The following is a 16,741-nucleotide window of genomic DNA, read 5'->3' on the forward strand; positions in this document are numbered from 1 at the left end:
CTTGCCGCCCTATACTTCCCACAATGCAACACGGTGACCCTTAACGTACCTTAAACTGCTGCAAAAGAGGCGTTTCTCGTGATGTCTTGTGGGAGTGGCGGTGCGATCCCTCTCAGGCTTGTGAGTCCCTGCTGGAGTCGGAAGTTTTACGCGAATCCAAGGCGCGCCCAGAGAAGTGCTACAAGAGCCAGCCATCTTGCAAGCGTTGGTGCCGAGGCGCAACGCTGAGAACGCAAATACTAAAGGGCGCTGTTCTTTCCTGGTGGAGCTCACAGTCCGCTGGGGAGACCGTGAGGTGACAGCAGAGAAACTAGGGCGATCAGTAGTACTCAGTGCAAGGACAGCAAGCAGAGAAGGCAAACCTAGTGCTTGCTGAGGAAGACTTCACAGAGGAGGTGGTGTCAGGGCCGAGACTAGGAGAAGGATTGTAAGCGACTAGAGTTTACTTTATCCTTCTCGTTAACTAAAATTAATTTACCTCTCACCTTTCCTCCTGTTGTCGTCCCACCCCTATCGAGGCAGTCACACCTTAAAAAAAAGGGGGAGGGGTTATTCCTGCTTTTGCCGTGCTGTGATCCAGGGCAGAGGTGAAGTATGATTTTTTTTTTTTCATCTGTAGCCCTAGCATATGGGCTCGGTGATGAGGGTAACAGTGTCTCCTTGGAGCCCTAGTGGTTTAGATCCATGAAGATGCCTGTGTTTGGTGAGAAGGTGTCAATAGCTCCACGTTCAGCAAAGACCTCTCTGTTCAGCTTTTTCGTTTACTGTTAGTTCCAAAGGGCTAACATGCTCTTTGCCCTAATACAGTGACCCAGCATAGCAGTCTTCCTCCAGGGCCACCTTTGAAAATGACGCCTTAATTCCTGTATTTCAGTTAACTGAACCTGTCCAGAGACCTTAGCACCTGACTTCCTCCAGGAGTGATCCAATAAGCTTTCATCAGAAACCCTAATAATCACCCCACTATACTTTAATTTTATTATATGTATATATATATGCCATATAATTATTATAGCAAGTACACTATAGTTATTTATATAACTAAATACCTACATATAACTCAGTATACATTAACTCCAGAACCACACTGATGAATTTTGAGTTTCATATCTCCATTTTTTATTGTGACCCAGTTTCTCGTCAACCAGTAACACAGCCAATGGAAATAAATGAATGGGTCTCTGTTTATAGTGAAGATTCTTTCGTTCTCCAGCTCCAGGCTTCATACGGTAAAACTCTCTGGGAAGGAAAGGAACTCAGAGTCCCATACAGAAAATTCTTCAGCTGGAAGGGTATCAGAAAGATGGATTTCCAAAGCCAACTGTTTCCTGTAATGTGTGGATCTCTGCAAGCAGAGCCTCATCTTTCAATTTCAGCTACATGAAAGAGGAAGAAAGGGAAAGATATATGTCATACGTGATACATTTTATGTGGCTTTGAAGACCCCTCTTTTGTGGGGCTACAGCTAAAGAACATAGTTCCCTGGGATGGAATTGGCTCTTCCTATATTCCCTATTTCATGAAAGCTCCAGTAGAAGACCTTAGAACCTTGTCCTGGTTACGTGGATATGTTTACTTTGTGAAAATTCATCAAGCACTATGCACGGTCATGATTTGTACATTTTTTTGTAAGATAACTTCATTAAAGTTTACTTTTTTTATTTTTAAAAAGTGTTCACATTATTACCAGCATCTCTTGGCTAATGCATAGTATTCCCATCTGGCAAGCGATATCAGGGAATCAGAGACAGAAATCATAGGCTTATATTAGATCTGGTTTTAGTTTTAGAATCTAGATATGTAGTAGAGACATCTAGGAGCCTACAGAATACCTATTTTTTCTTACTAACAAAATCTTAATTTCTTTTCAAGGCAGCAATGCAATCAGCTAAAAAGCCACATTTTCCTGCTTCCCATGCAGCTAGAGGTAGTCATGACCAATTGTGGCCCAATGAAATGTAAACTAAAGTCATTGGGTAGGACACCTGGAGAAGCCCTTTATTTAGGGAAAGCCCTTTAAAGGGAAGTGAAGTAGCATGGCCCCTTTTTCCTTTTCCCCTTATTGTTCTTTATCTTGCCTGAAACATGGCTATGATAGTAAGCTACGCTGGCTGTCTTGCAACTATGAGGGATAGAAACTGCATGCTACAATTGGTGGAGCACAAAGATAGATTTTGGGTCCTTGATGACATTGTGGAGCTGCGGTACGAGCCCTGGACTTTTCATTAGATGAGAAAAAACTAATTTGTTTAAACCACTGTCTTTCAAGTCAAGTTACTTGCAATTCATAACTATTCGAACAGGCCAGGCATGGTGGCTTCCACCTGTAATTCCAACAGTTTGGGAGGCTGAAGTGGGCGGATCACTTGAGACCAGGAGTTTGAGACCAGCCTGGCCAACATAGCAAAACCCTGTCTCTATGAAAAATACAAAAATGTGGCCAGGCGTGGTGGCTCACGCTTATAATCCCAGTACTTTGGGAGGCCGAGGAGGGGGGATCACAAGGTCAGGAGATCAAGACCATCCTGGCTAACATGGTGAAACCCCATCTACTAAAAATACAAAAAATTAGCTGGGTGCAGTGGCAGGCGCCTGTAGTCCCAGCTACTCAGGAGGCTGAGGCAGGAGAATGGCCTGAACCCAGGAGGCGGAGCTTGCAGTAAGTGGAGATTGCGCCACTGGACTCCAGCATGGGAGACAGAGCGAGACTCCCTCTCAAAAAAAAAAAATGTAGCTGGGCATGGTAGCACATACCTGTAATCCCAGATACTTGGGAGGCTGAGGCACAAGAATCGCTTGAACCAGGAAGTGGAGGTTGCAGTGAGCTGAGATCGTGCTACTGCACTCCAGCCTGGGCAACAGTGCAAGACTCTGTCTCAAAATATGTATGTATATGTAACAGATAGAACAGACCAGGGGTTGTTCATGAGCCAATCCAGCTCACTGCCTGTTTTTGTTTGTTTGTTTTTGAGACAGAGCCTTAGCCTCCAGAGTAGCTGGGACCACAGGTGCCCACCAAGACGCTCAGCTAATTTTTTTGTATTTTTAGTAGAGACAGGGTTTCACCGTGTTAGCCAGGATGGTCTCCATCTCCTGACCTTGTGATCTACCCACCTCAGCCTCCCAAAGTGCTGGGATTACACACATGAGCCACCATGCCTGGCCACTACATGTTTTTTTTGTAAGTAAAATTGTACTGGAACACAGCCATTCACTTATGTATTATCTATAGCTGCTTTTGTACTACAAGTGCAGAGTTTAGTAGTTGCAACAGACTGTTTGACCTACAAATCCCCCAAAATTTCCTATTTTGCCCTTTACAGAAAATGTTTGCTGATCCCTAGACTAGACCAACCACTACATATTACAAGAGGAAAAGGAAGCCCACAATATTATTAACACAGTAAGTTAATGGCAAAACCAGAATCATAATTCAGGTTGACTGACTCCCAGGCTATCTTTCTGTTAACTATTATATATTCTCTCTAAAGAGTTGGAAGAAAGATCACCTATGGTAATATGTAGGTTGTTATTACAAACCCAGCAGCCCCACGATAATGGCAAAGATGGTAAGAAAAGCCTCTAGAAAAATATTCACATTATGAAAGTCCTGAATTAAGCCAGTACCTCCCTCCTAATTTCCCACCCTCAACATGGGTCAGGCAAATGACAGAGGCATCTGTGTCATACCTTGATCATGTACTTGTAGGCCTGCTCAGCTTCTAATTGCCGTCCAACCTGAAAAAAGTGCAGCAGTTGGTGATGATGACAGGTCATAAACATTGTAGTAAGGAAATACATTGCCTCAACTAAGGCAGAGGCACCTACGCCTAAGGCAGAGGCTTCTACACCTTCCAGTTAAGAACTTCTGAATTCAGAGGGAAAGCTAGCAAATGAAAGGTGGTAGGGAGAAAAAGGTTTCTTAAAAAAAAAAATTCCTCCTGGCCAGGCGCAGTGGCTCACTCCCATAATCCCAGCACTTTGGGAGACCAAGGTGGGTGGATCACGAGGTCAGGAGATCGAGATCATCCTGGCTAACACGGTGAAACCCCATCTCTACTAAAAATACACAAAATTAGCCGGGTGTGGTGGCATGTGCCTGTAGTCCCAGCTACTCGGGGGGCTGAGGCAGGAGAATCGCTTGAACCCAGAAGGCGGAGGTTGCAGTGAGCCAACATCATGCCGCCGCACTCCATCCTGGGCAACAGAGCGAGACTCCATCTCAAAAAAAAAAAAAAAAGGAAAAAAAATTCCTCCTTCCTTTTGAAAAGCTTAAAGATAACTTGGCCTCTCACCTTTTTGAAAGCACCAAGAGTCATTTGTTCCTCTTAGGACTGAAGCCATTCTGTTAATAATAATTAACACTTACCAGTCCATACTATGTGATTTACATTGTTTTCATTATTGATGTTGTTTTTAGTGCTTTACTTAAGTTCATTCTTAATCCTTAAGACCTAGGAGATAACTACTGTTATTTATTATTCCCAATTTACAGAGAGGATAAGTAACTTGCCAAGGTTATGAAGCTAGCAAGTAGAGAAGCCAGGTTTAAAACAATGCAGTTTGACTCCAGAGTCCAAGTTTTTAACTACTACATTACTCTGTCTCTAGGAATTAGAAAAAGTAGGTATCAGAATTACTTCTATGAAGATCTGGATATGAGATAAGAACACTAACTACTCCCCACCAGTTTATATTATTCTTTGCATGAAGCACTCCTCCAGAAGTTAAATGAGATAACGTGAATCTACTATTCTACTTCTTGAGTTTGTTACATAGTTACTTAGAGTATGCAAAGTCACTTGGTAAAGCTTAAATATGTAAGAACCACAGAATATTCGGGTCTGAAGGGGACCTGGGGAATATCTAGTCCAGTTTTCTGATTAATGCTAATCCATATGAAAGTTTTACTAGTTCACAAAACTTTCATACCCTAAACCCTTACTTCCTCCAAATCTACACTTTGAAATGTTCCCACCTGAAGTTCACTGAATTGCCAGCGGCATTTTCCAGCACACCTTCCTTTCCCACCACTATTACTTTGTTTTCCTCCTGCCACAGGGAGGCAGAGGCCCAAATGATGTCAGGATCCAGAATAGTCAAAACAATTTTGAAAAATAATTTTTCTGCTATCATGAACATTGCTGCAGTAAACATCCTTGTACATATCTTCTTCTCCTTCTTCTTCTCCTTCTCCTTCTTCATTTTTTTTTTTTTTTTTTGAGATGGAGTCTCGCTCTGTCACCCAGGCTGGAGTGCAATGGCACAATCTCAGCACTCTCACAATCTCAGCACTGCAACCTCTGCCCCCTGGGTTCAAGCAATTCTCCTGCCTCAGCCTCCTGAATAGCTAGGATTACAGACGTACATATCTTCTTGTATTTTTCTTAGGATTATATCTAGATATGACATTGCCAAATTGTAGATATGAATGTAACTAAATAATGCCACATTGTACTTAAAAGTGGTTGTGCCAATTTACATCCAATTACAATTATGAGAGTCATCATCAGTGCTTGTTGTGGGAAGTCAGGGATCCTGAACAGAGGGACCAGCTGAAGCCACGGCAGAAGAACGTGGATTGTGAAGATTTCATGGACATTTATTAGTTCCCCAAATTAATACTTTTATAATTCCTTATGCCTGTCTTTGCTGCAATCTCTGAACATAAATTGTGAAGATTTCATGGACATTTATCACTTCCCCAATCAATACTCTTATAATTTCCTATGCCTGTCTTTACTTTAATTTCTTAATCCCATCATCTTTGTAAACTGAGGATGTATGTCACCTCAGGATCCTGTGATGATTGCGTTATCTGCACAAATTTTTGTAGAGCATGTGTGTTTGAACAATATGAAATCTGGGCATCCAAAAGGAACAGGATGGCTGTGATTTTCAGGGAACAAGGGAAATAACTATTGGGCCTGACTGCCTGCGGGGCCGGACAGAACAGAGTCACATTTCTCTTCTTACAAAAGTGAATAGGAGAAATATGGCTGAATTCTTTTTCTCAGGAAGGAACAGCCCTGAGAAAGAGAATGCATTCCCAGGGGTAGGTCTCTAAAATGGCCGCTCTGGGAGTGTCTCTCTTATACGGTTGTAGATAAGGGATGAAAAAAGCCCCGGTTTCCTGTAGCGCCCCCAGGCTTATTAGGATTAGGAAATTCTTGCCTAGTAAATTTTAGTCAGACCAGTTGTCTGCTCTCAAACCCTGTCTCCTGATAAGATGTTATCAATGATAATGCGTGCCCAGTGGGACATGAAACTTCATCAGCAATTCTAATTTCATTCTGGTCCTGTGATCTCGCTCTGCCCCCATTTGCCTTGTGATATTTTATTGCCCTTGAAGCATGTGATCTCTGTGACCCACACCCTATTCGTACACCCCTCCCCTTTTGAAATCCATAATAAAAACTTGCTGGTTTTGTGGCCCAGGGGGCATCACGGAACCTGCTGACATGTGATGTCTTCCCTGGACACCCAGATTTAAAATTTCTCTTTTTTGTACTCTTTCCCTTTATTTCTCAGACTGGCCGACACTTAGGGAAAATAGAAAAAAACCTACGTTGAAATATTGGGGGCTGGTTACCCCGATAAGTGCTAATACCATACCTTAATTTTTGCCAATCTGATGGCTGTGAATTTCTGCCACATCATTATTCTAAGTTGCATTCTTATGCTTACTAGTGACACAGAGCTTCTTCTCATACATGTATTAACTTTTACAATCTCCACATTAGCAAACTGCATATTCCTATGTTGTTCCCCATGCCCCTCCCCCCCGTTTTTTCTTTTTTGAGACAGGGTCTGGCTCTGTCATTCAGGCTGGAGTGCAGTGGCACAATCACAGCTCACTGCAGCCTCAACATTCTAGGCTCAAGTGATTTTTCCCACAACTTTAAAGTTGGAAACTCATGTATAACAAATGACACTAAAATAAAGTTTAAGGACTTATAAATATTTGCAGAATTTATAACTAATAGAAGATTAGCATCCAGGTTATATAAGTAGCTGCTACAATAAGGAAAAATCTCTACAATCTGATTTTAAAATGGGCACAGGGCTTGGTGCAGCAGTTCATGCCTGTAATCCCCACACTTTGCAAGGCTGAGGGGGAAAGATCACTCAAGCCCACGTGTTTAAGACCAGCCTGGGCAACATGGTGAGACTCTGCCTCTACAAAAAATGAAAAAATTAGACATGGTGGCACACATCTGTTGTCCCAGCTACTTGGGGGCCTGAGGCAGTAGGATCATTTGAGCCTAGAAGGTCGAGGCAGCAAGTGAGCTGTGTTCCTGCCACTGCATTCCAGCCTGGGTACCAGAGCAAGACCCTGTCTCAAAAAAAAAAAAGAAAAAAAAAAGGACTTAGATCGTTAGGGCTGGGCACAGAGGCTCATGCCTATAATCGCAGCTCTTTGTAAGTCTGAGGCATGAGGATTTCTTAAGGCCAGGAGTTCAAGACTAGCCTGGGCAACATAGTGAGACTCTGTCTCTACACATAATAAAATAAATTATCCAGGAGTAGTGGTGCATGCCTGTAGTCCCAGCTACTCAGGAGGCTGAAACAGGAGGATCCCTTGAGCCCAGGATTGTCCTACTGCACTGCACTCCAGCCTCAGCAACAGAGCAAGACCCTGTCTCTTAAGAAAAAAAACTTAGGTCTTTAAACCAGTTGGAATTGTGTGTGGTGTGTGAGGTAAGGAACTAATTTTTTTTTTTTTTTTTTTTTTTGAGGCGGAGTCTCGCTCTGCCGCCCAGGCTGGAGTGCAGTGGCGTGATCTCGGCTCACTGCAAGCTCCGCCTCCCGGGTTCACGCCATTCTCCTGCCTCAGCCTCTCCGAGTAGCTGGGACTACAGGCGCCCGCCACCACGCCTGGCTGATTTTTTTATATTTTTAGTAGAGACAGGGTTTCACCGTGGTCTCGATCTCCTGACCTCGTGATCCGCCCGCCTCGGCCTCCCAAAGTGCTGGGATTACAAGCGTGAGCCACCGCGCCCGGCCCTAATTTTTTTTTTAATATGGATAGTAGCCAGTTGTCCCACCATCATTTAGTGAAGAATCCATTTGTTTCTCATTTTGCAGGTGCTATATAGTGTCTTTATAAAAAAATAGCTATATTAAGGCATAACTTACATGCCATAAAATTCACTAATTTTAATGTTATGTTGTGCAAGCATCAGCACAATCCAGTGTCAGAAGACTCCTATTACTCCAAAAAGTTCTTTCATGCCTGTTTGCAGTTACTCTCCATCCTCACCTTTAGCTCCAGGCAACCATTGATCTATTTTCCTTATTTCAAATAAATAGAATCAAATAATATATAGTCTTCTGTGCTTTGCTTTTTTCACTTACCATAATATTTTTGAGATTTATCCATAGTTACATGAATCAGAATTTCATTTTAACTGCTGAGTAGTACTCCATTGGATAAATATTCCTTATTTTATTTACCCATTCACTGATGGACATGTAAAATGTTCCCAATTTTGTGCTATTATTAAATGCTGTGATAAAAATTCATACACAAATTTTTGGGTGGACATATGTCTTCATTTCTCTTGGCTAGATATAGAGAAGTAGAATTGCTGGGACATATGGTAAATATATGTAACTATTTTAGAATCTGACAAACTGTTTTCCAAAGTGGTTGTACCAATTTACAACCCTACCAGTAATGTATGAGGATTCCAGTTTATCCACATCCTTGTTAATACTTGGCATTGTCTATCCTTTTTTTTTTTTTTTGAGACAAGATCTCATTCTGTCACCCAGGCTGGAGTGCAGTGGTGCCATCACAGGGGCTCACTGCAGCCTCAACCTTCCAGGAAAAGGTGATTCTCTCATCTCAGCCTCCCAAGTACATGGGACTACAGGCACACGCCACCACCCCTGGCTAATCTTTGTATTTTTTTGTATTTTTTATTTACTGTATTAGTCAGTTTTCATGCTGCTGATAAAGACATACCAGAGACTGGGCAATTTACAAAGGAAAGAGGTTTAATTGGACTCACAATTTCAAGTGGCTGGTGAGGCCTCACAATCATGGTGGAAGGCAAAGAGGAGCAAGTCACGTCTTATGTGGATGGTAGCAGGCAAAAAGAAGCTTGTGTAGGGAAACTCCCAATTTTAAAACCATCAGATCTTGTGAGACTCATTCACTACCAGGAGAACAGTGCAGAAAAGAGCCACCCCCATAATTCAATTACCTCCCACCTGGTTCCTTCCACAACAAGTGAGAATTGTGGGAGTTACAATTCAAGATGAGATTTGGGTAGGGACACAGCCAAAATATATCAGATGGGGTTTCACCATGCTGTCCAAGCTGGTCTCAAACTCCCAGGCTCAAGCGATTTGCCTGCTTGAGCCTCCCAAAGTGCTGGGATTACAGGCACGAGCCCCCACACCTGGCCTATCTTTTTGATTTAAGCTATTCTAGTGGGTGTGTAGTGCGGATACTTTGAGACTATGAAATATTTTCTTACTCCTTGAACTCTTCAACCATAATTTTAGCATACATTGATGACTGTCCACTGAATCTATTATGATGGTTTCCAAATTGCAATTTTCCAATTCCATCATTCTTCATACATTTAGCAGCTGGCCTTTGTAAGCTTTCCTTTCTCTACCACTTATTTGTTTTAAGTCTGCATTATTTTAAGGGGTATTTTAAAATTTTTTGGACATAATTTCAGATTAAATAAAAGTTACAAAAACAGTTCTCTCTTCCTTCTCAGGAAAGAATACATGTACTGTATATATATATATGTATACAGTAGTCTCCCTTATCTGAGGTTTTGCTTTCCACACCTTCACTTACCCAAGATCAACCTCGGCCCACCAAGATCTGAAAATATTACATAGAAAATTCCAGAAATAAACAATTCGTAAGTTTTAAATTGCACACTGCTATTATGAAGAGCGTGATGAAATCTTGTGCCATCCCTCCCAGGATGTAGTCATCCCTTTGTCCAGCATATCCCCACTGTAGACGCTACCTGCCAGTTAGTCACTTCATAGCCCTCTCCGTTATCAGATCAGCTGTCATGGTCTCACAGTGCTTGTATTCAAGCCACCCTTATTTTACTTAATAATGGACTCATAGCACAAAAGTAGTGATGCTGGCAATTTGGATATGCAAAAGAGAAGCCATAAAGTGCTTCCTTTTCATGAAAAGGTGAAAGCTCTTGACATAATCAGGAAAGAAAAAAATGTATGCTGAGGTTGCTAAGATCTGTGTAATGAACTTATCTCTTATCCATGAAATTGTGAAGAAGGAAAAAGAAATTGTGCATATTTAGTAGCACCTGTGAGCTATTAGAAAAAAATTTTTAATAATTATTTAAAAAAAGAAATTCATGCATAGTATATATAGGATTCAGTACTATTCTTTGTTACAGGTATCCACTGGGGGGTCTTGGAACATATCCCTGGGGGACAAGGAGGGATTACTGTATGTGTGTGTATGTAAAAGTTAGAAAAATATAGAAAAGTTAAAAATATATAGAAAAGTTAAAGTATATATGTGTGTGTATATCTACATAAACACACACCTAACTCTTCCTGAACATTTGCAAGTAGAGATATGATTCAATTTTAATACTTCAGAGTGTGTTTTCTAAAATCAAAGATATTCTCCTATATAACCACAGTACAATTATCACAATCAGGAAGTTAGTATAGATAGAATACTATCATCTAATCTATAGACCTTATCAAGATTTTTCCAATTGTTCCAATAACATCATTCATTCATTTCTTCATTCACTCATTCATTTATTTGAGACAGGATCTTGCTGTATCACCCAGACTGGAGTGTAGTGGTGTGAACACAGCTCACTGCTGCCTCAACCTCCTGGGCTCAAGCAATCCTCCCACCTCAGCCTCCCAAGTAGCTGGGACTACAAGGTGCCATCATGCCCAGCTAATTTTTTTAATGTTTGGTAGAGATAAGGTCTCACTATGTCGCCCAGGCTGTTCTTAAATTCCAGGGCTCAACTGGCCTCCCAAAGTGCCGGGATTACAGGCATGAGCCACCACGCCCAGCCCAATAATGTCCTTTATAAGAAAATAAAATCCAAGATCATGCATTGTATTCATTATTTATGTCTCCAGTTTCTTTTAATCTGGAATAGTTCTTGAGTCTTTGTGTTTCGTGGCACTGGCATTTTTTAAAAATAGAGCGCTATTTTGTAAACTATTCCCCAATTCATGTTTGTCTGCTGTTCCCTCATAATTATATCAGGTTATGAACTTAACAGGAATACCATAAAAATGCTCTGTTCTCAGTGCACCATATCAGGAAGCACAAGCTACTTATCTCAATACTCGTGATGTTAACTTTGATCATTTATTACATTGCCAGCTGCCAGGTTTTTCTACGCTAATGTTACTATTTTCCCCTTTGTAATTAATAAGTATCTTGTGGGGAGATACTTTGAGACTATGAAATATTTTCTTACTCCTTGAACTCTTCAACCATAATTTTAGCATACATTGATGACTGTCCACTGAATCTATTATGATGGTTTCCAAATTGCAATTTTCCAATTCCATCATTCTTCATACATTTAGCAGCTGGCCTTTGACTGTAAGCTTTCCTTTCTCTACCACTTATTTGTTTAATTATATCACTGTGGGCTCATAGATTCTTATTTGTAATCCTTTTCTACAATTATTTATTTGGATGCTCAAATTATCCTTGTTTTAGCCAGCAGGAGTCCCCACTTTAAGCTAGTTCCTGTTTCTTTTATTTTTTCCCTATGCTATTTTGTTATGTGCCAATCTTTCTTTGAACATTTTTTACTTTCTGACTCAACAAGATCTCAGACTCATCTTTTACTTTCCGTGCACTAGTTCTGGAATTTTTGGCCATCTTCCAAGAAGCCTGTGGTCCCCGCCACAAACCCTTTCCTTCTAAACTGGACAAATGCCCTAGCTTCTTAAATGGATTTAGAAACCAAGACCTGAGCATTAGATGTGCTTATGCCCCCTGCCACCACTATTTATTTTTGAGACGTAGGTATTTAGACACATATGAATATATTTCTATAAATACACATGTATTTCTGTATACTTATTTATACCTGTATCTATTTAATCTATCAAACAATGAGCTCTTATCAGTATCTCCCATTCTAATCCACCACTACAAGGTCATTCTATCCTTCTTGGTTCCACATTTGTAACTTCCTTTGAAGCACAGTGAAAAATGTGACTCCCATTATCCACAACATAATTATTTGTTAAATCATAGAATACCTAGTAATTTCAGAACTGCTAACTCATGCCTTTGCAAAAATGAAGACTAAAACTGTACTCTAAAATGTATATAAAGGTTTTTTCTCTTTAGCCTGATATATAGTATGTATTAGTCTACATTGCAAAGAATGTTTTCAAAAGTACCATGAGTTAATTATTTTTCTTCATTGTCAGTGTAATTACGTTATTCATTTGAAATACAATTTTATTTGGTTTTGTTTGTACGTAATTATGTGGTCTCCCCATTTCTTGCTGATTTTCTTCTTTTAAAAATATACGAAACATTAGTATTGTCCCAAAAGTCAGAACTCTACAAAAAGGGACATCACAGTGTTATCCCTCTCATTTCCTCCCTCCTCTACCCATGCCCACTCATGTCCTGTAGAATCTACTCTCATTAATCTTGGTTCGTCCTTCCTGTGCTTCTTTTTGCACTAAAGAAGAGATTTGGCCGGGCACGGTGGCTCACGCCTGTAATCCCAGCACTTTGGGAGGCCGAGGCAGGCAGATCACGAGGTCAGGAGATCGAGACCATCCTGGCTAACACGGTGAAACCCTGTCTCTACTGAAAATACAAAAATTAGCCGGGCGTGGTAGCTGGTGCCTGTAGTCCCAGCTACTCGGGAGGCTGAGGCAGGAGAATGGCGTGAACCCGGGAGGCGGAGCTTGCAGTGAGCCCAGATCGCACCACTGCACTCCAGCCTGGGTGACAGCAAGACTCCGTCTCAAAAAAAGAAGAAGAAGAAGAGATTTGCGTATATTTTCTTCTTTTTCCTTCTTTCTTATACAAAAGGTGGTATAATCTTGCACTTCACTTTTTTTACTTAATAATATAAACTGAAAATCATTCCACATCAGTTCATAGAGATCTTCCTCATTATTTTTATTCAGCTGCATAGTATTCCATTATGTGAATATACCATAGTTTATTTAAACATTATTCCATGTTTAATAAATGAACTCCATTTAGGTTGTTTCCATTATTTTGCATTGCAATAATGCTGTAATTAATAACTTGTGCACACTCATTTTCAAATTGCTAGAGGAAGCGCATCATGGTAAACGGTAAATTTCTAGAAAACTCCAATTACTTTTAAATACTATCCACTCGGCCGGGCGCGGTGTCTCACGCTTGTAATCCCAGCACTTTGGGAGGCCGAGGCGGGCGGATCACGAGGTCAGGAGATCGAGACCATGGTGAAACCCCGTCTCTACTAAAAAAGACAAAAAATTAGCCGGGCGTGGTGGCAGGCGCCTGTAGTCCCAGCTACTCGGAGAGGCTGATGCAGGAGAATGGCGTGAACCCGGGAGGCGGAGCTTGACTGCACTCCAGCCTGGGCGACAGAGCGAGACTCCATCTCAAAAAAAAAAAAAGAAAAAAGAAAAAATATAAAAAATAAAAAAAAATAAATACTATCTACTCAAAACCTAAGTTTCCATATCTATGTTAATTTCTTTTTTTTGTTGTTTTTGAGACGGAGTCTTGCTCTGTCGCCCAGGTGGACAGCAGTGGTGCTATCTTGGCTCACTGCAAGCTCCGCCTCCCGGGTTCACGCCATTCTCCTGCCTCAGCTTCCCGAGTAGCTGGGACTACAGGCACCCGATACCGCGCCCAGCTAATTTTTTTTTGTATTTTTAGTAGAGACAGGGTTTCACCATGTTAGCCAGGATGGTCTTGATTTCCTGACCTCGTGATCCGCCCGCCTCTGCCTCCCAAAGTGCTGGGATTACAGGCGTGAGCCACCGCGCCCAGCCTATGTTAGTCTATTTCTGTCTGCCAATTGTTTCACTTACCTACTCTTACACTAATAGCACTCAGTGTTAATTGTTGCAGCTTCATAATAAGGTTTGATATTTAATAGGAAAGCCCTTCCTCTTTACTCTTTCTTCCATACTGTCATAGCTATTTTTTTTTGGCCTTTATTCAACCAAGTGAATTTTAGGATTTATCTCATCAAGTTCCTTGAAAATCTTGTTATTATTTTTATTGGAATTGCCTTACACTTAGATATTAACTTAGGGGAAACTTTCATCTTTATGTCATCAAAACTTCCTGCCCATGGACATGGTATATCTTTCTGACTATTAGATTTTCTTTTACAATAAAGTTTTATGATTTTCTCCACACAGGTCTTGAATGGGATTTTAAAAATTAGACTTTCAAATTGATTGTTCCTGATTTTGATGACATTGATTTTTATATTGATCTTTTATCCAGCAACTTTGTCCATCCACTTCTTTGTGTTAATCTTTGTTGACTACATTTATATTATTCAAAAGTCAAAAGGATATAATAAAGCATACAATGAGTTTTGCTTCCACCCGTCTCCCTATACACTCTGTTCCCCAATGACTGCCCTGACTAGTAACCATCATTGTTAGTTTTTTATCTGCCATTTCAGTAGTGAACTCTTTTATTACATATTTCAGTTTGCTTGTAGATTTTCTTGGGTTCCTACCTAATCCTTTTACCTTCAATTTCTTTTATGTGTGTATGTGTATGTGTTATTGCCTTAATGAAACCTCCAGTATAGTTTCAAGTAGAAGTGACGATAACATTTTCCTTATGTTGTTCCTGACTTCGAAAGGAATGCTTCTAACTTTTCACCATTTCATATAGTAGTTTAGATTTTGGGACATGTAGTTTCGGATTTTAAAAAAGCTAGTTTGCTTTTTTAAAAAGTCATGAATGGGTATTAATTTTAGCCAATGATTTAGTTTTTTAAATAATTAATAGAGGCCAGGCGCGGTGGCTCACGCTTGTAATCCCAGCACTTTGGGAGGCTGAGGCGGGCAGATCACGAGGTCAGGAGATCAAGACCACGGTGAAACCCCGTCTCTACTAAAAATACAAAAAATTAGCCGGGCTTGGTGACGGGCACCTGTAGTCCCAGCTACTCGGAGAGGCTGAGGCAGGAGAATGGCGTGAACCCAGGAAGCGGAGCTTGCAGTGAGCCGAGATTGCACCACTGCACTCCAGCCTGGGCGACAGAGCGAGACTCCATCTCAAAAAATAATAATAATAATAATAATAATTAATAGAATAAGAATAGCCTATGATTTTAATTTAGTCTCCATTTTGCTGCTAATATTATTTGTGTATTTCCATTTTAAACAAAATTCTTAGTCATGCAAGAGGTTTGTCTGTTCACTAGTCTCTGCAAAAAACAGCTCATAATTTTGTTAATCCTATTAGTCCTTGTTGAAATTTTCATTTATTTCTACTCCTTATCATTTTCTCAATTATCATTTCTTTGGATTTCCTTGCTTTCCCTTTACTACTTTATTTATTTAAATAATTAATTCATTGATTTTCAATCTTTGTTTCTAACATATGTATTTAAGGCTATAAATTACCCTCTATTTATTGCTTTAATTTTATCCCATAATTCTAATATATATTGGCTTTGTTTTTATTCAGCCTCATTTAAGTTATGTACTGAAGCATAACAAACCAACCCAAAACTTAATGGCTTAAAACACAATATGTTATTGCTCAAAATTCTACAGGTAACTTGGGCTGTTTTGCTGGTTTTCCCTGAGATCCCTCATGCAGCTGAGGTCATATGACAATTTAGCTAGGACTGAAGGATCCAAGAAAACCTTACTCAAATAGCAGTTAATGTTGGCTGTTGGCTGGAGTGGTTCATTTCTCTTCCATGTGGACTGTTATAGCCTTCTATAGGCTAAACTGGGCTTCTTCACAGCACAGTCGTCCCAGAGTTTCAAGAGTGGTAGCTGAAGGCTTCTAAAAGCCTAACCTCTGAGAATTCACACAATGTCACTTCCACCATATTCTACTGGTCAGGGAAAGTCACAAGTTTAGCTTAGATTCAAGGGGGTAGAGAAATGAGAAAGAGACTCCGTCTCTTGACGGGAGTGAGTGGCAACATAACATTGCAAAGGATGTGGACTTGACAGCATAATTAAATGGGGACCATTATTATAAAAATCTACTATAAGGCCTAATTTTCTACTGCTGTGTATAACACCCATTTATCATATCACATTTTCCATAGATCAGAAGCCTGACATTATTCAACTAGTTCTTTGCTTAGGGTCTCACAAGGCCAAAATCAAGGTGTCATCTATGCTGAGTTCTTATTTGCAGGCTCTGGAGAAGAATGTACTCCCAAGCATATTCAGGTTGTTGGTAGAATTCAGTTCTTTGTGCTTGTAGTTTCCTATAAGGTCCCTATTTCCTTGGTGGCTCTCAGCAGGGGCTGCTGTTAGCTTCTAGATGCCACCCACATTCCTTGACATGTGGTCCTTCTCCATATTCAAGCCAGGGATGCTATACTGAATGATTCTTATGTTTCAAATCTGACTTCCTTTCTGCCCCCACCACCAGAGAAAACTCTCTGCTTTTAGAAGACTTGCCTGACTGGGTCAGGTCCACCCAGATAATCTCTGTATTTTAATGTCAACTGATTTGGTATTTTATTTACATCTGCAAAACCATTTTACAGCAGTACCT

The 16,741-nt window shown here is 40.5% G+C and overlaps 1 protein-coding gene and 1 long non-coding RNA gene across 7 annotated transcripts in view; one reads left to right on the forward strand and one right to left on the reverse strand.

Moving 5' to 3' along the window:
- On the forward strand, positions 1-1,671 carry LOC116459352 (uncharacterized). Its single transcript, XR_004245519.2, has 2 exons — positions 1-427; positions 1,214-1,671. It is a non-coding gene; the product is annotated as an uncharacterized LOC116459352 (long non-coding RNA).
- The window catches only part of CFAP70 (cilia and flagella associated protein 70), a 102,886-nt gene continuing 87,236 nt past the window's right edge, over positions 1,092-16,741 (reverse strand). For all 6 annotated transcript variants that reach the window (XM_032139801.2, XM_058436338.1, XM_058436337.1 and 3 more), the window contains 2 exons: positions 3,691-3,738; positions 1,092-1,376 (listed from right to left, as the gene is read on the reverse strand). In XM_032139801.2, coding sequence (XP_031995692.1) covers positions 1,296-1,376; positions 3,691-3,738 — 129 coding nt within the window. In that variant the 3' untranslated portion in view covers positions 1,092-1,295. The remainder of the gene's footprint in view (positions 1,377-3,690; positions 3,739-16,741) is intronic.

This window comes from Hylobates moloch, unplaced genomic scaffold (assembly GCF_009828535.3).
Source record: "Hylobates moloch isolate HMO894 unplaced genomic scaffold, HMol_V3 SCAFFOLD_3, whole genome shotgun sequence".
NCBI classification, from domain to species: Eukaryota; Metazoa; Chordata; class Mammalia; order Primates; family Hylobatidae; genus Hylobates; species Hylobates moloch.